Below are 23,333 nucleotides of genomic sequence, written 5' to 3'. Positions count from 1 at the left end.
GAACAGGGTAAGAAAATATTCTAGAACATTCCTCTCGATCCCCTACCCTTTCTCTTCTCTCGTTTTCCCTAAGGCATAGCAGTGAGATGATGGAGGTTATGAGTAGGTGAATGGAGAAGAAGGAGAAAACATTATTCCACAATCACAATTAAACAAGCGATTTTTAGAATCCTGCCTTATCATTTAGGTGACTTACTTAAGTCCTATTAAGTTATCAAACCTTTCTTTGCTTTGTAGGCTGGGATGCTGGAAGCACTGGGACAAGAGGAAGAAGTCCAGAGAAAGATGAAAAACTTGGAGATCACAGTTCTAAAGAAAATGCCGAGGAGTCAAATGCCCCATTCCAAAATACTGTGTTTCAAACGTTATCAGTTTTGAAGACATTTTTTTTAAAGGCATCTGCTATTCCAGGACATATGATTCCTATTCCTGGCCGAGCAGGTACACAGGGTCTCCCACGTGGATGGTCCCTGGGTTTTCCAGAACAAAATATTGTCCAAAGAGGGGTGATTTTCCATATAACTTTCGTTCAGAAGGGTCACACAGGCGATAACTGCAACAGGAAAAAGACCATAATGAGTCATAGCCAATCCGAAGGGAGAGCTCAAACCGTATGTGATTTCTTCTCAGCAGACGGATCCACCCCACACAGGGCCGACATGCTGCCCCACTCCAGCGAGCCCCGTTCCCTTCAAGAGTTCAAAACAGCACTTCCTGGGGTTGTGCCCAGTGCACAAACTACCAAAGTGTTACCAATGGCCACGTTCCCACCTCTTTTCTCTTTGGAATGTTCCCTTTTTCAGCATTAAGGAAGTAGGGACTCAATATGTGTAGACATTACTTTATCACTTCCCTCGGCATCTCTCCTCCTGACTCCACATCGTGCTCAGAACCACAGCCTGAGCAGTCCGTCAGGCTGAGAGGCCTGGAGTCATTCTTTACACCATCCCCTCACTTTCCAGTGTGTTCATAGCTGCCAGGTCCTACCTAAGGTTTTTCCTGTACCACGTCTTTTGAATTTTCTCACTTTTTCTTCCACTGTCAACAATCTCACTTCGTGCATCCTCAGACAACTCTAATAACTCTTTTCTACCCTCCCGGCTTGGTGGCTCCTCTGTGGGCCCCCCTCCCCCAGTTCCCAAAGTACTAGAATTCTACCTTTTCTTCAAGGCCCAACTCCAAAGCCACATGTCCTAGGAAAGCAACTCAGGATCCCCCGGCTAGGAGCGGTCTCCCCATCCTGGATTTTCTCTGCTGCCCCTTGAACACGCATGTGCTGTCTCCTGCGCTGTTAGAGTACGTCTGTCTGTTCTACAAGACAGAGAGTCTGTGGACAGCAGGAAGCGTGACTAACTCCATTGTATCACTCACATCCAAGGCTGGGCCCTGTATGTCACCGGTGACCCACAATCGTTTGTTGAACAAATTGAATGCGTTGGTGTAAAACCCTCTGTTAGGAGCAATATTCCTATCTTTGGAGCTTCCCCAGGGGCTCAACAGCACAGAATCTGCCTGCAAGGCAGGAGACAGGTTGGATCCCTGGGTTGGAAAGATCCCCTGGAGGAGGAAATGGCAACCCACTCCAGTATTCTTGCCTGGGAAATCCCATGGCCAGAGGAGCCTGGCAGGCTACAGCCCATGGGATCACAAAAGAGTCGGACATGAATAAACAACTAAACAGCGACAACAAATTCACATCTTTTTCAGGCAAAAAATGCAAGAATCACCAGGAAAAGTGTACGAGGGATGTGCATGAATAACATGGCAAGATTTTCCCCTCCCCCACCTCCACCAGGAGAAAGTTTTCCTTCTGTCTCTCATTTACTCGCCAACTTTAATCATTTTTATATCATTTTGATGGAAAGCATTTTTTCATTCTACTGTGTTCTGAGAAAAAAAAACTACTGCAACAACTCAGGCCTAATTTTGTTCTGCATATCAGAGGTGGCTAATGAGAAAATGGGGAGGGTGAAACCTCTAGCCTCTGCCCCCAGCTGCAGGCACTGTGTCTGTTCTGGTCATTGTTGTATGCCAGCAGTCTGGTATGGCACCTGGTACACTGAAGCCACTCGAAATGAGGTTGGTTGAGCCAACGAATAAATCAGCAAGTGGACGGGAACCATGAGCCGCTGATCCAGCCGGTCCTGCCTGGCCAACAACATTCCCCTGCTCTGCAGTCAGGTCTGCAACGATGCTGGACCCTGGGAACCAGGCATGTCTCCTAGCCTGCCTCTCCTTTCTCAGCCTGCAATACCAGGAGATGTGTCTGTTGGAGGGTGACTTCTTCAGGAGGCAGATCGGGCACTTTATGACTCAGGACTTCTGTTTCTTGCAAGCTGGGTAGCCTGAGGCTCTGATTATCTCAGTGAGGGGATTGAGAGTCAGTTCTGTGCAAACACTGACAGTTTACAAAGAACATCACACAGATTATCTGTTAATCCCTACAATGTGCCTATGTGGGAATATGTATCGCCCTCACTTCACAGGGAGGTCTCAGAGGAGTAACAGACTTGCCCAGGATCTAAGCGGTCAGGCTTGGGCCAGAACTGAGGTCTGGCTCACTTCAGAGTCAGGACATTTCCCACCAGGGATGTGACCTCTGGTCATCTTTGTACCTCTTGGGTACTACACACACATACGTGAGAAGAGGTGAGGGGGGTTAATATTTATTCTGCACAAACATTCAGCTATGCACGGGTTTCCTTGCCCCTTGACATCATCACCCACACACACAGGTACTCCCCCTCCAGGTAACTTAGGAAGGGAGGACCCACAGGGGCGGCCACCCCTCCCAGCCCAGCCCCTTAACCTGCTCAGGGTTGGGCCAAGGAGTTGGTTTGTAGGCGCGGCACTGCCAAAAGCCCCCAGCTCTGTCCCACTTATGCTCCTGCTGACATTGTCGCCACTAGGCTATGGGGAGACTCGACAAACGAGATCAACAGCGACCCCTTGTGGGACTGAGGCGATATTGTCCACTGTCTGTGAATTCACATCCACACCAAGCTTTTTGTTCAAGAGACTGAAAACAAGGCATGATCTCATACATGGATCTTCTTTGATTTTTTTCTTCCAAATATACAAAATTTGCTTTTGCAGCTGATGATAGGATTGTGGTGCTGGTGACCCCATGGACTGTAGCCCACCAAGCTCCTCTGTCCATGGGATTCTACAGGCAAGAATACTAAAGTGGGTAGCCATTCCCTTCTCCAGGGGATCTTCCCGACCCAGGGATGGAACCCAGGTCTCCTATTTTGCAGGCAGATTCTTTACCATCTGAGCCACCAGGGAAGCCTTGATGATGGGGTTAATAAATTGCAAATCCATGTAAAATCACCTTTCTTGGGCTTCTCTGGTGGCTCAGTGGTAAAGAATCCACCTGCCAATGCAGGAGACATGGGTTTGATCCCTGGTCTGTGACCATCCCACATGCCACAGGGCAATTAAGCCCATGCGCCACAACTACTGAGCCTGTGCTCGAGAACCCAGGAGCTGCAGCTACTGGAGCCCGATGCCCCGGAGCCTGCGGTCTGCAACAAGAGGAGCCCCCACAGTGACAAGCCCGAGCAGGGCAGCTAAAGAGAAGCCCCACTCACCATAACCAGAGAAACGCCCTCATAGCAATGAAGACCCAGCACAGCCAAAAAATACATAGAATCCCCTTAGTGAAGTTTCTCTTCCAGTGAATATGAAACACACTACCACACTAATGGGAGACACACTTTTTGTTTCACTTAAACAGAGGTTCCATCCTTAAGGGTGTGGTGTGAGTGGAGACTGTTACCTACAAAGTGCTGTGGACTGGTGAGAGCTGCTTGCTTTACTCACTTACTGGTCAATGCCCTGACCATGGTTTGCAAGCAGGGTCTCTGATCACCACTGGGTCCCCACCGAGGGCACAGGACACTTCTGGGAACTCCCAACTTGCTCTGTGTATGATCAGGTCAGGAATAAAACAGCACTGTGAAGACACCACAGACAGAAGGGACTGAAGGCCAAGCAGGTTGGGCTGCCTTGCATTTAATGCAGACTCAGAAAATGGAAAGTGTCTTCAGGATTTTCCTTCTCTCAGAATGTGCCAAGCTCATAAGCAGAGACTATCAATAACCACCGTCTAGATGGTCATTATGTATTTTATCATCTAGTTTTAAAAGTAGCATTTATTGCTTTATTCTAACCAAGGGGGAGTGTAAACCAGGAGAGGTATTATTAGTCCATGCGTGTATGCTCACTCTCAGTCGTGTCCAACTCTTTGCCACCCCGTGGACTGTAGCCCTCCAGGCTCCTCTGTCCATGGGATTCTGCAGGCAAGAATACTGGAGTGGGTAGCTATTCCCTTCTCCAGGGGATCTTCCTGACCCAGGGATTGAACCCTGGTCTCCTGTGTGTCCTGCACTGGCAGGTGGATTCTTTACCACTAAGCCACTTACTCTTTTTAGGTCCGTTTTTACAAATAAACTGAAACATCAAGCACGTAACTGACTTGCCAAAGTCACACAATTACAGGGGCCGGGGAGGAAGAACCTGGTGGGTGGGGGGAGCTGTCTCCTTCTATAGTATCACTCGCACCAAATCCTTCTGTCTTTACTTCAGCATAGCATAGCCTGACACAGGCAGAGAGCAGCAAATGTCACTGTCCAAGTCCCCCTACACCTAACAAAACATAAGTTTCGACAGAACGAACGAGGTGATTCTTCCTATTGAAAGGAACAATGACCGACCCATACCGCTCCTGTGGGATCAGCATGGGAGTCACTCTCCCTCCAGCAAGAAAAAAATAATTCCTTCTTCATATTTTCCTGCCAGCAGACCGGCCTCCACTGTGAGTATTTCACAGACAAAGATTCCTCTGGGCCTGCGATCAGCAGCCATTCAGCACTGGTCTCCCAGATGAGAACCTGCCTTTCTGGAGCAGCACAGCCCTGGGGCACAGGGGACCCGGGAGGAGGGAAGGTAGAGCTCCCAGGTATCCTGCCCAGGAGGAAAGCCAGGGAGCAGAGAGGAGGCCCCCGAAACCACTTTGCTTGGCTTCTGTGATTTATGTCAGGCGGCCCAGGCCTTTCTCTTCCCGATTTATGGCCGTCTGTCCTGGGAGGGACATAAATTACGGCATCTATGGCAATTTAAATCTCAGTAAGATACAGGAGAAGACACCTAGGCTGGCTGTCCCATCTCCTGGGGTATTAAGAGCAATTAGGGTGGACTGGTTGAGCTGCTGAGAGGCTGCAGGAGAACCAGAAGGCTGGGCTGCTCCCAGGGGTCAATTTTCCTCCTTTTATAAACACAAGATCCCAATGGAAGGAGAGGCACCAAAGATTCAGAGGACTGGCCCCAAAGACACTTTCTGAATCCAGAAGGAAAGGTACCAGGCACCAAGCACTGTTGGGAGGAGAGAACAAGATGATGTATACAAATGGATAACAGCCAGTTCTCCAAATCATTTGGCTGGCTTGTACACAGAACCCATGGAGGTCTGTTTTGCTCCACTGACTTCATAGGGAGGAATAGCCAGGGCCTGAGCTAGAGAGGAGCCTGCTGATCAGCTGGCAGAACCAGGACTGCTAACACCATGGCGGGGCGCTTTCCCCACCTGTCCTGCCCTCCCCCTCCACAGAGCTCCTCAGTGATCACAGCAAAGTGGGAAGATGGAAGAATTGCCAGTTTGTGCTCATAGTGGGTGAACCAGCACATTTGGAGGAATCACTAGTCCTTCGCTGCAGCTTCTCAGACTCACTCCCCTCCGGAGTGTCCGGTCATGTCTAATAAAGTCTCCTCCAACATGTCATTACGACCATCCTCAAACAAATGGGCTTCGCTGGTGGCTTGGACCATAAAGAATCTGTCTGCAGTGCAGGAAAGGGAGTCTGTTTCATTCCATCTTTCACCAAGCTTATTAGTCCAGGCTCTTTGGACCACCAGTCTCCTTTGATTAGCATCCATCCCTCTCTTGGGCTTCCCTGGTAGCTCAGATGGTAAAGAATCAGCCTGCGATGCAAGGGACCCAGGCTTGACTCCTGAGTAAGGAAGCTCCCCTGGAGGAGGGAATGGCCACCACTCCAGTATTCTTGCTTGCAGAACTCCATAGACAGAGAAGCCTGGTGAGCTACAGTCCACGGGGACACAAAGAGTCAGACATGACCAAGCGACTAACACTTTCATCGTCAAACAGGCAGATGAGTCCAAAGAACTTTACAGAGAACATCCAATTGTCAGTCATTTGACCCAACACATAACATTTTATTGTATTTTCTTTATCATATGTATTTATCCATCCATCAATCCATCGTCATTTCTTTTGCAAGTAAGTCACAGATGTCAGCAAATTTCACCTTGAAACAGTTCAACTGGAATATGATTTCCTAGGGTTAAAATTTCTTAACTATTTTTGAGGGGTGATAAAATTTACACGGAGTGAAATGTATAAATCTTTTTTTTATTTAAATTTATTTATTTTAATTGGAGGCTAATTACTTTACAGAAATGTATAAATCTTAAGTGGTCTATCTATTAACATTTTGTTGTTGTTCAGTTGCTAAGTCGTGTCCAACTCTTATTTTTCCTTCTTTTTTCTTTTTTTTAAATTGAAGCATAGTTGATGTACAATATTTATGTTGCAGGTGTAGTGATTCATGATTTTTAAAGACAATACTCCATTTATAGTTATTATAAAATATTGGCTATGCTCCCTGTATTGTACAATATATCCTTGTAGCTTATTTTTTTAACTTTTTATTTTGTATTGAAATATAGCCAATTAATGGGACTTCTCTGGTGGCTCAGATGGTAAAGAATCTATCTGCAAAGCAGGAAACATGGGAGATTCAGGTTCGATCCCTGGGTTGGGAAGATCCCCTGGAGAAGGGAAGGCAATACACTCCAGTATTCTTGACTGAAGAGCCGCATGGACAGAGGAGCCTGGCAGGCTACAGTCCATAGAGTTGCAAAGAGTCAGACACGACTGAGTGACTAAGCCGCACACACACACAGTCGATTAACAATGTTGTGATAGTTTCAGGTGTACAGCAGAGTGACTCAGCCATACATATACATGTATGATTTCTCCCCCAAACTCCCCTCCCATCCAGGTGTAGCCTCCTCTTTGAATGTTTCTGCAAATTTGCACTCAATGGTGGGGATCCAGAGAAAAAGCAGCCATTTGCCCTTCACCTCAGTAATTTTGAATCTCCCCTCCCAACCTCCCTCCAACCCACCTTGTTTGACTCTGCTCCTGACCTCCCTCTCTGCCATGTGGCCTGACTCCGGAATGACTGTCCACCTCACTGTAGCCTGGTCCTGATGCAGAACACTGGTCTCCATGGACCGCAGGTATTGGCTTCATGCCTGGGGGCAACGTGCTGTCTGGAACAGAGGCCCCACCCCAGGCTTCAGCCTGCCAGGGAGGGGCCTGATAGTCGTTTCTGGGTCATCAGGATCAGCAGAGAGGGATGTATGTGTACATGCTCAGCTGTGTCTGACTCTTGGCAACCCCATGGACTAAAGCCAACCAGGCTCCTCTGTCCATAGGATTCTCCAGGCAAGAATACTGGAGAGGGTAGCCATTCCCTTCTCCAGGCTATCTTCCTGACTCAGGGGTTGAACCCAGGTCTCTTGCATTGCAGGCAGATTCTTTGGGAAACCCAAGAGAGGGATAGGTGCTGATGAAAGGAGACTGGTGGTCCAGAGAGCTTAGACCAATGAGCTCGGTGAAAGATGGAACGAAACAGACACCCATTCCAGGGAAACAAATTTGGTCACACAAGTCCCAGTATAACCTCCTCTTAATGTGCTCTTCATGATGCCTTTTATGTCAGATGGCAAAAATTCCACTTCATTCCTTCCTCAAGTCTTCTGGGACTTTGCCTAAAGCAGAAGTTACCACCACCACCACCACCACCACACCTCCGCCTTCTTCCCTCTCCTACTCTGCAAGTAATACCCGAGATTGCATGTCAGGGTCCAAGCTGAGGGCCTCAGGGGCCGAAGAAATGAGACCTGACACCCAACCTGTGATCCTTTATTCAAAACGGAAGACCAGGGAAGATGAGCATCACTTTGAGGGTTTCCACCATGTCCTGGCTCCAGATTTGGCAGAAAACAGCACAGAAGGGCATGGATCATGAATTGCTGTTTTAGCAAAAGAACCACAGCTTGCTTATAGAAAGTTTAGAGGCTACATATAAGAATATATATGTCCCCGTAATTCCATTACCAAAAGAGCACCTCCACTAATGTTTCATTTTACAGACTTCCAGCCTTTTAGCTACTGCATTTATATATTTTAAAAAGGAAAATCAAATGAAAAAGTCAATGCTATATATGCAGTTTTGTAATCAGCTTTTTAAAATGAATATTATTGTAAATATTGGTCTATGGAATTTAAACTTATCTGTCACTGTCTTTCATTAAAAGAATTTTACTGTGAAACTTTTAACATAAAGAAAAAACTAGAAAAAAAAATAATGCAATGAATCCCCACCTAATGATCACCCAGATTCTATTTATCAAGATGTGACATATTGTTCCATGTGCGCTTTTGCTAAAATAACAGCACACCCCAGGTATCACTTCACTTCACTCCTGCATACTTCAACATGCTCCTCCAAAACAGTCGGGCCTTTCTTAAAGCACCAGAAAGTCCTTATCACACCTAATGAATTTGTGAGGTCACCTAAGGGGAAGTCCATCATAAACTTGGTCAAAATATCTAAACCATGTATTGTTGCTTTTTAACTGGTGTGCTTGGATCACGAATTCTAAATGAAAAGTAAAATTAGTTGTGTAAGTAGGCATTCGGAGACCAAAGCACCCAGGAGTATTTCCTAAATGACCCAGTCACTAGTACCCCCTTCTGCTTCAAGAATACTCCCGTGTGGTGTTCTCCCTGCTTCTCTGAAGAGATATGAAATTGCTTAGTCTTACCTCTTCAGCGTCTCCAGTGGCTCCTTCCTGCTCATGACGCCAGTGTCTGGGTCCACTGTGGTTAAAATGCACCTGGACACACACACAGGGTATCACACACCGGACAAGCAGACAGCCCCCCCCTTCTCCTCCCCTTCTCGAGCAGCAGCGCGTGTGTCTCACCTAGAGCAAGCCATCACCCTTTTCAGTTCCACGTCACCAATAAGAAGCTTATTCCATGAGTCCTGGGGCCAAAGCACATAAATCAGGTGAGCACTTCGGAGCCCCAGCCCCGACTCACCCCTGTAGCGGGGGACGTCACGGGATTCGACAGCTAAGCAGCCATTTCCATCAGGGACGGCTGGTTTTACATCATGCCTTCCTGTTTCCCGCCCTCTGCCTTTGATCTGTCAATTCTTTCCTGAAATGAAACGCTCCCCTTCCTCTCACTTGTAAAACTGCAATTGAAATTCATCTCTGAAGAATAAATACTGTATGGTATCACTCATATGTGGAATCTAGAAAGATGGTACAGACAAACTTATTTGCAAAGCAGAGAGATGCTGGTGTAGAGAACACACATAGATACCAAGGGGGACGAGAGGGTGAAAGGAGATGGACACGTATACACTATTGATACTACGTATAAGATAGATAGCTAATGAGAACCAGCACACGGAACTCTACTCAATGCTCCTAAATTGGAAGGAAATCCAAAAAACAGAGGGGATATAGGTACAAATATTACTTTGCAACAAAGGTCCGTCTAGTCAAGGCTATGGTTTTTCCAGTGGTCATGTATGGATGTGAGAGTTGGACTATAAAGAAAGCTGAGCACCAAAGAATTGATGCTTTTGAACTGTGGTGTTGGAGAAGACTCTTGAGAGTCCCTTGGACTGCAAGGAGATCCAACCAGTCCATCCGAAAGGAGATCAGTCCTGGGTGTTCACTGGAAGGACTGATGTTGAAGCTGAAACTCCAATACTTTGGCCACCTGATGCGAAGAGCTGACTCATTTGAAAAGACTCTGATGCTGGAAAAGATTGAAGGTGAGAGGAGAAGGGGATGACAGAGGATGAGATGGTTGGATGGCATCACCAACTCAATGAACATGAGTTTGAGTAAACTCCAGGAGTTGGTGATGGACAGTGAGGCCTGGCGTGCTGCAGTCCATGGGATCGAAAAGAGTCGGACACGACTGAGCAACTGAACTGAACAGATAGCTGATTCAATTTGGTATACAGAAGAAATTTACACAACATTGTAAAGCAACTATACTCCAATAAAAATTTAAAAATAAAAATGAAATTCATCTCCTTTAGGAAGCCTCCCTGCCTGATTGGAGGCGGTGGGGAAGGCAAGGGTGGGGGCTGAGGCAGGGACCAGGTGAAATAGAGGAAGGATTATGGAGAGGGGGGATTTTTTTAGGTTGTAGGTGAGCTTTTCCTACTCGCCTAAAATGGATTAAAACATCTCCCCTGGCTGGACAGGAACAAATCTAGAGGAGGCCAGTAACCTTACTTCCCTTTGCATCTCCAGAGGAGCATTTATTAATACAAAGCTCTCCGGCCTAGAAAGTTCCTCAGGCATTTGTCTACGGCCTGGGTCACTGGTGCCTACTTTAAGGACAAATCAAATCGATGGTCTGTGCCCCTCAAATCCAGCAGGGGAGAGAGCACACACACATAAGAAAAGTGAATGGTCCGTATTCCTTTTAAAAGGTCCAGAAAACCAGAGAGGAAGCATTACAAGACAGCACCCTTGCGCTGGTTGATCTGTGCAAGCAAGCCTGGGGCTGGTGGTTTAGAGAAGAGATTTTCAGGCTGTCCTACTCTGGTCAGGGGAGGTTTTAAGGAAAACATGGGATATGAATTAAGTCTTCCAGGGTGGAAACTTTGAGAGATACCAAAAAAAAAAGGGTGAGAGACTCAAGGCAATAATAAGGACATCCGATTGTGGTCCTGACCATCTTACCCTCACAGGGAAGGGGCTGAAGACAAAAATCCAGAGTTAAACTGCCCAGTCCTTTGTTGATCATAAGCCAGAGAGAAATTTCCAGACCCAGAATTTTAACTCTGATAGTGTGTATTATTCTTCGCATGTATACTGCGGAGTTTCGTTTTTGCTTTTTAATCATAAAATGAGTCTCTTGTATACCCACTCCAATATTCTTGCCTGGAGAATCCCATGGGCAGAGGAGCCTTCAGGCTACAGTCCATGGGGTTGCAAGAGTCTGGCACGACTTAGCAACTAAATCGCTTGTAAGTTTCACAACAGTCAAAAATGCTGGGCACCTCAGGTTAGAGTGCCCCAGCCTGTTCTGTGTACATTTCTCCACCAGGAGGCACTGTAGTCTTCCCAAAAAATATGCATCCTTCAGAATCACCTAATCAAGCATCAAAGACTCACATCTTAAAAAAAAAAAAAAAAAAAGTTAAGTCCAAGGAAAGGAGCAAGGAAGGCATAGTGTTACCTCTGCATAGACACCGCAGCCTGAAATTACAATATTGGGCCTGAAGTTGGCTGTTTTAACTTTCTTCTCTAGCCTGGAGTTGAGATCTGCCAACGATGCCTCAGAAAGGATCAAGAAAGGGCTGGCATCTGAGTAGGGGATCTGATGAGGAAAGAAGAATTGTTAGAGCATGACACACACAAAACCATTTCTCAGAGGTCACATGGGTCTGGTTCCTGGAACCTTCCACCCCTCCCTCACCCTACCTCCCCACGCAATCTTTCTAAGTATTTCTCTATTTCTTTTTATAGCAAAGTCACAGCGATTCAGAAGCTTTAAATAGCCTTGCAGATAACAGGAACTGCATGATGGAGTGAAGAAAACGGAGTCTCAGAATCTTAGAGCTGCCCCCTTTCTCATCCTCTGAATTCTCACACGTTGATTTTAATAAGTTGGTTGGGTTTGATGACCTCATTAGGTATGATAAAAAATATTCACTGATTCCATGGATATGTATTTTTCATGCAACCTGCAAATCAACATTTAGCATGGCTGTGGCAATGGTGCCACAAAGCATTGTATGTTTCACTCTTAGGATGAATTCTTAAAGCCTTATTCCTTTAAGGGCCAGTCTGGTCATTTAAAATCTGTGGATCTCCATACCCACACTCATTCGCCCAACTGATAACTGACACAACATGGCAATCCCAGTGTAAAAAGGCTGGACTCTTCATGAAATTACAGAGGGACTGGGAAAGACGCTGACCTAGAAGAGTTTTGAAGCCATGTTGGCACCAGAAGCTTCTACAAATAGGAATTTTTGCTCTCGGGCAAAAATGCAAGAGTCCTCCAAATCAAGAAACACAGATGATGCTCCCAAGGGAAGGGCTTTATTTTTTTACCAATAGCTTATGGCAAAAGTAACAGCTTTTGTCAGGAGAGATCACAAAAGATAAAAGATGAGATCTGAGCTCAGCAGACATGTGCCATGCCCTCCACTTCCAAGGAAGCCTGCCTTCCTGACCTGGTCCGTGGGTGAGAATGCATCTTCTACTTGGTGAGAATTTCTCGGTTGCATGTGGGGTTCAAAGTGCACCAGCCGGTAGGGCTGTGTCTTCAGGAAGTTTGTTATCCACTGAGCCGCAGCCTCACCACAGTCTCTGCCCTCGATCTCCAAGCCGTGCACTCTGTGAGGGATGGGGACAAAGAACAGGCATGACTTTGACAACCTGGACACCCTGCCACATCCTGCACAGATCCAAAAGGCTGCGCCTCACTGTGACGTCACTGTAATTCCTTCATTACCAGAAGACGTCATTTTAGCCTGGCCCTTATTCTGAACCACGTGGAAACCCAAATAAAAACAGAAGTTCAATCCCTCTTTTCTCCATTTTTTTTATAGTTGACTTACAGTATTGGATTAATTTCAGGTGCACAATATAGTGACTCAGCTTTTTTTGCAGGTTATACTCCATTATAGGTTTTTGTAAGATGTTGGATGTAATCCCCTGTGCTATAGAGTAAATCCTCATTGCTTATCTATTTTTATAAACCAGAGATGCAGATGCAGCCTTGTGATTCCTTGCCTGGAAGGAATGCAGGCAGAATAAAATGAGATCATGTGTTTGAAAAGAGAAGGAGTTTTTCAGAAGAAACCTAATGAATTAGTATAAAATAAAATTGCTGCAAAAATACGGTTCACCCAGTTGGACAGAAATCTTTATTAAAAGGCTGGTATAGTGATAATAGGGGCTTCCTACATGGCTCAGTGGTAAAGAATCCACCTGCCAGTGCAGGAGATGGAGAAGACCTGGGTTGGATCCCTGAGTCGGGAAGATCCCCTGGAGAAAAGAATGACAACCTACTCCAGTATTCTTGCCTGGAGAATCCCATGGACAGAGGAACCTGGTGGGGTACAGACCATGGGACTGCAGAGTCAGACACAACTGAGCAACTAACACTTCCTTCCTTCCTTCCTTCCTTCCATATTTCACGTTTTGAAAAAGTTGAATCAATTTAAAGAAAAACATCAAGTAAGTAAGTAAGTGGTTTATAATTCAACATAAATCATGATCATGTTTTGAAAATACTGAAGTTTGGGAAAGAGGACAGAGTCAAGGGACCTGTGTCTTCTCTATGAAATGTCTACTTAGTCCCTCTGCCCATTTTTTAATTGGACTGTTTGAGTTTTTATCCTGTTGAGTTATTAACCCCTTACCAGATACATGTTTTACAAATATTTCTTCTCATTTTGCTGATAGTTCTCTTTTGTTGTGCAGAAGTTTTTTAGTTTGATGGAGTCCCATTTATTTATTTTTGCTTTTCTTGTTGTGCTTCTCATGTCATATCTAAAAAAATCTCTGCCAACCAGGGAAGCCCTTTCATCCCATTGATTGATAGAAAATCTCTCCCAGATTTGGGAATTTCTTAGCTTTAAATAATCTTTCTGCCACCTTCTATCTCTCTTCTCCTACGGGTACTCCAATAATTCACAAATTGTTTCTTTTAATGATATCCCCATAGACTGCATAGGTTTTATCCACTCTTTTTTGTTGTTCTCTTCTGACTAGATAATTTCAAAGATCCTGTGTTTATTCTCACAGATTCTTTCCTTTGCTTGATCCATTCAGCTTTCAATGCACTCCCCTGCATTTTTAATTTCATTCATTTTATTCTTCCCCTCCAGAATTTCTGTTTGGTTCTTTTTTTTTTATATGATTTCTACCTCTTTAACTTTTCATTTTGTCCACTTATTGTTTCTGTGATTTAATCAAATTGTCTTTGTGTGTTTTCTTATATATCACTGAGTGTCTTTAAAACACCTATTTTCAGTTAATTGGGCACATCACAGATTACAGGTCAGGAAGCAACAGTTAGAACTGGACATGGAACAACAGACTGGTTCCAAATAGGAAAAGGAGTACGTCAAGGCTGTATATTGTCACTCTGCTTATTTAACATATGCAGAGTACATCATGAGAAATGCTGGACTGGAAGAAACACAAGCTGGAATCAAGATTGCCAGGAGAAATGTCAATCACCTCAGATATGCAGATGATACCACCCTTATGGCAGAAAGGGAAGAGGAACTAAAAAGCCTCTTGATGAAAGTGAAAGTGGAGAGTGAAAAAGTTGGCTTAAAGCTCAACATTCAGAAAATGAAGATCATGGCATCCAGTCCCATCACTTCATTGGAAATAGATGGGGAATCAGTGGAAACAGTGTCAGACTTTATTTTGGGGGGCTCCAAAATCACTGCAGATGGTGACTGCAGCCATGAAATGAAAAGACGCTTACTCCTTGGAAGAAAAGTCATGACCAACCTAGACAGTATATTCAAAAGCAGAGACATTACTTTGCCAACTAAGGTCCATTTAGTCAAGGCTATGGTTTTTCCTGTGGTCATGTATGGATGTGAGAGTTGGACTGTGAAGAAGGCTGAGCGCCGAAGAATTGATGCTTTTGAACTGTGGTGTTGGAGAAGACTCTTGAGAGTCCCTTGGACTGCAAGGAGATCCAACCAGTCCATTCTAAAGGAGATCAGCCCTGGGATTTCTTTGGAAGGAATGATGCTAAAGCTGAAACTCCAGTACTTTGGCCACCTCATAGGAAGAGTTGACTCATTGGAAAAGACTCTGATGCTGGGAGGGACTGGGGGCAGGAGGAGAAGGGGACGACAGAGGATGAGATGGCTGGATGGCATCACGGACTCAATGGACGTGAGTCTGAGTGAACTCTGGGAGTTGATGATGGACAGGGAGGCCTGGCGTGCTGCGATTCATGGGATTGCAAAGAGTTGGACACGACTGAGCGACTGAACTGAACTCAACTGAATTGAAATAGATTAGTGAAAAATTGCGATTCTTTGGCGATATAATGTTTTAATGATTTTTTTTGCATTCCTTTGAGTTTTGTGTTGCTGGCTTTGCATCTGAAGTAGCAGTCACCTTCTTCAGTCTTTACCAACTGTTTTCCAGAGAGAAACACCTTGCATCAGTCCTGGTAGGGATTCCGAGGGTTTCTCAGGCCTTCTCCAGATACACCTACTCCATGCTTCTTGCTCTCTTATATGGCAGAATTCTTCAGCTTGTATGCTTTCTCTCATAGTCCTGAAACCCATCAGACCAAATGCTGTCAGATTCCCTTTCTCCCTTCAAAAGCGGCACTAAAGCTTAAGTCTGTGGTCTTTGCTGGGCCTGCAGACTTAGCTACCTCGCTGCACGTGCTCACTGTATGTGCTGTCTGCCAAAGTTTGTTGGAAGTGCATACTGGGAGCCAGCCAGAGTTGAGGGTGATGTGGGTGAGGTATGCTAAGAGCTGGGGGTACCTAGGGGGCCAATTGGGGGTGTCAACTGAAAAAATGCACAACATGAGAGCTGCGAGTTCAGTTTAATTTGGGGACTCACTGAGGACTATGGCCCGGAGACAGCCTCTCAGATAACTCTGAGGAAATGTTCCATAGAGGTGGGAGGAGGTCTGTTGCTTTGTGATTTTGGTGATGGAGCATTTGCGCGATCAAGCACACATCTTAGTAGTAGGTTGCTGCAAGTCACAAGGGGCAGATTTTATTGCTTTTTTAGGTATGAGAAGATACGAGAATTTGGGCTCATAAAATCTTCTGAAAACATCTATCTGAAAGCTGTGAAAACAAGTGTAGTGACTATGATCATGCACTTTTTAAAGTTTTGGCCTTCCAAACACATCAGAAGTCTTTAGGAAAGTGAGCTGAAGTTACAGCTCTTTCACAGGAGAATAGCCTGGGTTGCTAAAGGAAATCTAAGTTCAAAGAATTTTTGGCATCTTTCATCTATAACATGTCTAAGCTCCTTATTTTGCAGTTTCCCAACATGCCCTTGTCTAGTCTTTGGGGGAATGGACCAAAAGCCTGTATGGGACCAGGAAAAGCTTCCACGTGATTCCAAGTGAACCAATAGTTACATGAGAAATTGTTAACCACAAGAAATTATGGGTAAATATCTCACCCTAGCAGGCAAGCAGGAACCAGAATATGCAGAAACAGGAAATACCCAGTGCAATAGGCATATTAAAAAATCTGCCTCAGACAATCAAAAATACAAATTAAATCAGTAAGAAATTACTGTTTTTCCTCACAAAAATGGCAAAAGATTTTTTAACATAATGGTCAAAAAGAAATGAGACACATATAAACTGCTGGTAAATATATACCTGGTATAACCACTCTGCAAAATGATTTAGCAGTATATACATATATATGTATATATATATATATATATATATATATAAAATATAGATATATCTATCAAGTGTCTACAGGAGGGCTTCCCTGGTGACCCAACAGTAAAGAATCCAGCTGACAACGCAGAAGACACAGATCTGGGAAGATCTGATATGCTGCAGAGCAACTAAGTCCATGCACCACAACTACTGAGCCAGCCCTCTAGAGCTTGGGAGCTGCAGCTACGAAGCCCGCACGCCCTTGAGCCCATGCAACAACAGAAGCCACCGCAATGAAAAGCCCGCACACCACAACTAGAGTAGTCCCTGCTCACCGCAACTAGAGAAAGTCCAAGCAACAAAGACCTAGCACCACCAAATAAATGAATAAAAGTCTACAGGAGTCATACTCTTGTTGGTGGTGAAACCATTGCTAAAATTTTTCCCCTAAGGAAATAATAAAAGTTATGAACAGAGATTTATGCCAAATATTCATCACATTCTTCTTTATACCTAGGAAAAAGCTGAAAACAATCCAAATGTTTAATCTTGGGGACATGTCAAAAGGCATTCAAGACATTCATGGGATGAAATATCACGCCAACATGAAAATGGTATGTTTGAAGACTTTTTTAACAATCTGAAAAATACTCAACATGTCCACTTAAGTATGTGAATCATATCCAAGACAGTCTTCTGTACTATTTCAATGGTTTTTAACGTATTAGCGATTAGAGACAGAAAGAAGATATGTCAAAATATAAATTATAATTGTCTCAGAAGGGTTTTGTTTTCTTTTTTTTTTTTTTTGGTATTTTCCAATTTTAAACAATGAATATGTATAACTTTTATAATCAGAAAAACCACCAAAATGTTGTTGAGTCACTAAGTCATGTCTGACTGTTTGCGAACCCATGGATTGTAGTCACCAGCCTCATTCTATCCATGGGATTTTCCAGGCGAGAATATGGGAGTGGGTTGCATTTTCTACTCCAGGGGATCTTCCTGACCCAGGGATTGAACTTGAGTCTCCTGTACTAGCAGGCAGATTCTTCACTGCTGAGCCACAAGGGAAGCCCCAAATTAAAATTAAACATTATATTTACAATTCTGATATTATGGAAATTATACTAATTTTGCATTTTATGAGTTTTGGGGTGGTCTTTAGAATTTTTTAGGTAACTTCATTTTTTTTCCAGTCAAGTAACTACATTATTTTATGTGATATTATTCTCTATAATAGGCTGTGGACTAATTTAGCATTCACTTGCATTTTAGTTCAAAATGCATATTACAACAGTATAATTAGATCACATTTTGGCTTTCTCATAATAAGACTTAAAAAAACCCAACTCTAGACATGATTTCTTAAGACAGAGCCACTTTTCCTGGAATAATTGCCCCCTTGTCCTTCCAATGTTAAGGAAAGAGCCTCTGTACAGAGCAGCCTCCTGGCTGAATATAGGGACCCCTGCGCATCTGCAGGTCAGATCACTCTTCTGATCGCAGACATTCTTTTCTATTCTGGAAGTTCCTTTCATTAGGACTAAATATCATGGGTCATATAGCCATTTGTGACTCCTTCCATAACTCAGATTTGGAAAGGTCCCAGTCTTTCCAAGCAACACATGGATCTAACCTCACCTCTTCTAGGATCCTCTCTCCACTCCTTCTGCCCCAATTTTCATCCTTTATCCTCCGGTGATGTTATGTCAATATGCTTTTATTCCCATAGTTTACTGCAAAAGACTTTTCTTTCTCTGCCCCACATCGACGCATATTTTTCTGAAGTTGCCCCCTTTCCCACCTTCTTTTAGATCACCACCATGTTGAGAACTTGACCCTACATATGGTACATTTGCAATCAATAGTCAATTATTGATAGCATTTCTCTGAATTCCCTCCACAGCCCACAATTTGCCAAAACTGTAGGAAGAAATATTCACGTCAAGATTAAGGTCTATTCTTTTCTTACCTGCACTTGTGCACCACATTTGTGGTGGGTGTCTTGACGGGCAGCTGCAGGTCTTTGGTGTAGGCTGCACTGAGGGTCAGCATGTCACCCTCACAGGTCAGGGAAATCAGGACCAGGCGGGGCTCCTGTCGAGCTGTAACCATATTCCCCTGCTTGTTGATCACAAGCCAAAACCTGCCATTTTCAAAACACAAGATATTCATGGACCACCATGACGGACAGCCCGTCTCTGGGGGAGCTCCAGTGGTACACTGCCATTTCGATTTCCTCACTGTAAGCCTCGTGTGTCTGTGCATCTGTCTGTCTGTCCTAAACATCAGTCATCAGTCCAGCAAGACCGAATCTGTCAGTTCATTTCAGTGTTTAATGATCACTCATGCATCGAACAAAATATCTGCAGAACATTCTGAGCTCCTTGATGGCACAAAAATCAAAGAAGTTATATCTTCATCTTAATTGCCCTAAGTAGATGATATCTCAGAGAAAGATGAGGAAGCATGGTGCCTAGCACCAGGAGGCATTCCTGCTGATGGAAACAAGACACTGCTGTATTTTCCACAGATTGTGGAGTCGAGCTGAACAGCAATCAATGCCACTTATACTTTGCCAAATCCACTTCCACCTTTCAAAAAAGTTAGCTGTGACTTCTGCAATTTATCAAAAGGGCTATTGTTAATGTGGACAATATTCTTTTCTGGCTCAGTACTCAGGGTCTAGAGGTACTTCCCAGAACAGAGAGAAATAGAGAAAGAAGAGCAATAGAATGAACTGTTTCCAGGAAAAAAAAAAAAAATGATGCATTTGCATAGAGAGCGGTTCAGCTATCCAGGAAGCTAGACACACAAACATTTTGGTCACTTCCTATCATACTGAATGGAAAGACCCTGATGCTGGGAAAGATTGAAGGCAGGAGAAAAAGGGGACAACAGAAGATGAGATGGTTGGATGGCATCACCGACTCAATGGACACGAGTTTGAGTAAACTCCCGGAGTTGGTGATAGACAGTGAGGCCTGGTGTGCTGCAGTCCATGGGGTCACAAAGAGTCAGACACGACTGAGTGACTGAACTGAACTGAAGATTCACACTGAGTGGAATGATTATAACAGGAGTCACTTTGTGTTTCTTTTTTCTTTTGCATGTATCCTTTTTTTGGCCATTCATATTTTCTTATTTTTCATTTTCTTAATTTTTATAATGTTGTGCTGGTTTCTGCCATGTGAGTGAGTGAGTGAGTGAGTGAAGTCACTCAGTTATATCCAACTCTTTGCAACCCCATGGACTGTAGCCCACCAGTCTCCTCTGTCCATGGGATTCTCCAGGCAGGAATACTGGAGTGGGTTGCCATTTCCTTCTCCAGGGGATCTTCCTGACCCAAGGATCGAACCCAGGTCTCCCGCATTGCAGGCAGACGCTTTAACCTCTGAGCCACCAGGGGTTTCTACCATACAACAATGCAAATCAGCTGTAATTATACACACATCCCGTCCCTCCAGAGCCTCCCTCCCCTCCTGCCATCCCATTGCTCCAGTTCATCACAGAGTGCCAGACTGGGTTCCCCATGTCACACAGCGACTTCTCATCAGCTATCCATCTTACACCTGATAGTGTATATACATTGATGCTACTTTCTCCATTTGTTCCACTCTCTCCCTCCTCTGAGATTCACAGACATAAGTAAAAAATATGGCAGATACTCAAGATCACCACTTCCAGCAGGTGGCTGAGTTGCTCAGCCCTGCTAAAAAATAAACTTCGTCCTGTCCTAAAGGAACTTCCTCTTAGTGGTTCTTCATCCTGGACACAGATAGTTCTATCCTGTCCCAGATCCCTGGTACCAGCATTTGAATATTCTTTCTGCTAATCCTTCCTTGTAACAGTGGTAGTTTTGTATTTCTAAAATACAAATCTAATCATGTCACCCTCATACAAAGTTCCCCATAGTTCCAGTTTTTAGAATAAAACCCTAACTCTTCTGCAAGACCTTTTACAATCCAGCTGCCCTCCCAGTCATTCTCACCATCTGTGATCTCACATATGCCAGCCTTTCTTTTCAATTTTTTCACTGTGGTAAAATACACACAGCATAAAATATCCAGCATATTCTTAGGCATATACCCAGAAGAACTAAAAGCAGGGACTCCAATAGGTACTTGCGCGTTGAACTTGCAATATTCACTGCAGCTTTATTCATGATGCCAAAAGTAAACACGATGTAAATCTCCAACCTCAATGGACATGAAAAAAAAAAATAGGATCTTAGACACGACTGAGTGACTCCACTTTCACTTTTCACTTTCATACATTGGAGAAGGAAATGGCAACCCACTCCAGTGTTCTCGCCTGGAGAATCACAGGGACAGGGGAGCCTGGTGGGCTGCCGTCTATGGGGTTGCACAGAATCGGACACGACTGAAGCGACTTAGCAGCAGCAGCAGCAACCATATTTAATCACACAATTCAGTGGCATTAAATAATTTCACAATGTGCAACCATCACCACTATCTATTTCCAGAACCTTTTCATCATCCCAAGCAGACACTCTGTATCCATGAAGCAATAATTATCTATTTCATTCCCATCTGGCCCCTGCCCCTGGCTATCTCTAATTCACTTTCCCTCTCTGTGAATTTGCCTAATCTAGTTATCTCATATAACTGGAACGATATAGATACAGTGTTTGTCTTTTTGTATCTGGCTTATTTCACTTAACATGGTGTTTTCAAGATCTGTGCTGTAGCATGGATCAGAACTTCATTCCTGGGTAAATAATAGAGTGTGAATAGACCACATTTTCAGTCCCAGCTAGGAAGTCCTTCCACCTGTTCCTTCCTCTGGCTTGCCTGGCACTTGTCACATTGAGTCGGTTATCATCTAGGACTGCAAGTCTGTGTTTGCTTCTCTTTATCACATTTTCTGATGCGATGATAACAAAGACAGCTCACCTTTCCACTACCTCATGAATTACCCTCTGGGCAGCCAGAAGAGGGAAATTTACAGCCTGCATCTGTCCTGCCTGTTCCCTGCAAAAACTGAGGGCTGGTCTGGGAGGGAGTCTGAAGTGCAGCCTTACAAGGAGGCTGAAGCCAGACCCAGAAGAGGACAAAGCTGCTTGCTCTGGGCCCTGGCCATCTTTGCTGAACCCCAGGAATTCACACAGGTCATGACCACCCAGGTAGAATAAAACCACTGTTTACAAAGAATCAGCATGCTAAAGGAAACAAGAACCATGATTCCACTCATGGTGGTGTGGCTCTGAATCTCAGTTGTTGTTTTTTTTACTCATAAAGGAGTGCATGAGAGAATTAGAGAAAATAACATAAGCAATAGCACTTTTTAAGCTGCAAGAAGCTCAAGCTTTAACTGCTGTTATTACGATTATGTGCTCCACCTCGGTGTGCTCCTTGAAGGCTGGGCTCCATGGCACCTTGTGTCCCCAAGTTCTCAAGAGATAATTGCTAAAAATAGAGTGGCCAGGACTAAGCCTGTGAAGCTCGCGTTTCTCGCTAGACTAAGTTGAAGTTTGCTCGCGCAGCGGCAGACGCCTGGGAACAGATGAGAAGATGCCGCACTTACTCTGGAGCGCAAGCCGTGAGAGAGCCGGTGGGAGGTGGAAATACGGACCTTGGGTCTGCCGTTGGGAGGTGATGGCCCCCTTCTCTCTGTTTTCTTGCCCGCCCCCGTCACCCTCCTCGCCAGGTCCCATTTTGTAAGGGAAGGATCCTGCAGGCCTCCCCCGCTCCCGCTGGCGTTCCGAGCCCATCCCACGCTGTTCCCGCGTCCAGCCCTACCTGTCCCGCAGGTGGCCGCTGCGCAGCCCCAGGGCCGTGCACTCGGCCGCGTCCACCGACACCCCCTTGCAGGACTTGACCGGGTAGATCCACAGCTCGCTCACCGTGCCCACCTGCTGCAGCCGCCGGCGCTGCCGGGACGGTGCGCGGCGCCAGGCGACGGCTCCCAGCGCCACCGCGGCCAGTCCCAGGGCGGCCACCCCCAGCCAGCGGGGCCCGGGCGGCGCGGGGAGGCCCAGGCGGGCCAGAGCCGAGGAGCCGGCGGCGCCCATGACCCAGCGATCGCGGGCGCGGCGGGGCCCACCAGGAACGTGCCAACCTGAGCCCGGCAGGAGCGCGCCCGCCGCCCGGGGCTACTGGGGGAGGTGCGGCCCTTGGCCGGGAGTCCAAAGGAAGGGCGACTTCTGAACCTCTTTCAGGCCGATCGGAACGTAGCGTCCTTCTGCCGAGGGGTGGCCCGGGGGAGCTGCGGGTGCGAGGCACCGCTTCCTCCACTTCCGCCGCCTAAGGCTGCAAAGCGAGGTACCCTCCCCCGTGATCGCTACAAGTGACCATTTTATTTACGTATTTGTGGGTTGTTTATTTAACGTAAATTTTTTTTTTTTTTTAAGTTCGCAGGACGCATCAGGCAGCCGGCAGATCCCTCTCTTGGGAATAGGGAGCAACGGGCACCCGGTGGCCTTCGCAGGGTGCCCGGCTGCCTTCAGCCACTCTCCTCATCTGCGGGCTCTGGGGCCGGGGAGCTTTGGGCGGGTGGGAATCTGAGGGCGAGACAGGCTACCAGGGTCTCAGGACCTCCAAGCCCAGGTATTCAGGGCCGCAGCCGGTAGCTCCGAACAGCAAAGCCGAGCAGAGACTGCCCTCTATAGGCCTGCACACTTGGTTGGCTCCTCCAGGCACAAAGCCTCAGAGATGCAGCTGCACTTGCCAGGAACCCCGGCTAGGACAGAGGATACCGGCACAACGTCCCGAGGCTTCTTCAAGGCAGCAGGGGACGTCCTCGATAATCCTTTCGAATTGTGGTG

At 45.6% G+C, this 23,333-nt stretch overlaps 1 protein-coding gene across 1 annotated transcript; it reads right to left on the bottom strand.

Moving 5' to 3' along the window:
* Positions 1–423: 423 nt before the first annotated feature.
* MTARC1 (mitochondrial amidoxime reducing component 1) lies at positions 424–22,580 on the bottom strand. Its single transcript, XM_068986432.1, has 7 exons — positions 22,309–22,580; positions 18,519–18,692; positions 12,372–12,534; positions 11,369–11,509; positions 9,079–9,140; positions 8,917–8,988; positions 424–553 (listed from the first exon to the last, which is right to left on the bottom strand). The coding sequence occupies exons 1-7, from the start codon at positions 22,578–22,580 to the stop codon at positions 424–426; spliced, it is 1,014 nt and encodes a 337-aa protein (XP_068842533.1).
* Positions 22,581–23,333: the final 753 nt, after the last annotated feature.

The sequence above is a fragment of the Capricornis sumatraensis genome, chromosome 14 (assembly GCF_032405125.1).
Source record: "Capricornis sumatraensis isolate serow.1 chromosome 14, serow.2, whole genome shotgun sequence".
NCBI classification, from domain to species: Eukaryota; Metazoa; Chordata; class Mammalia; order Artiodactyla; family Bovidae; genus Capricornis; species Capricornis sumatraensis.
This window is presented reverse-complemented; position numbering and strand designations above follow the sequence as displayed.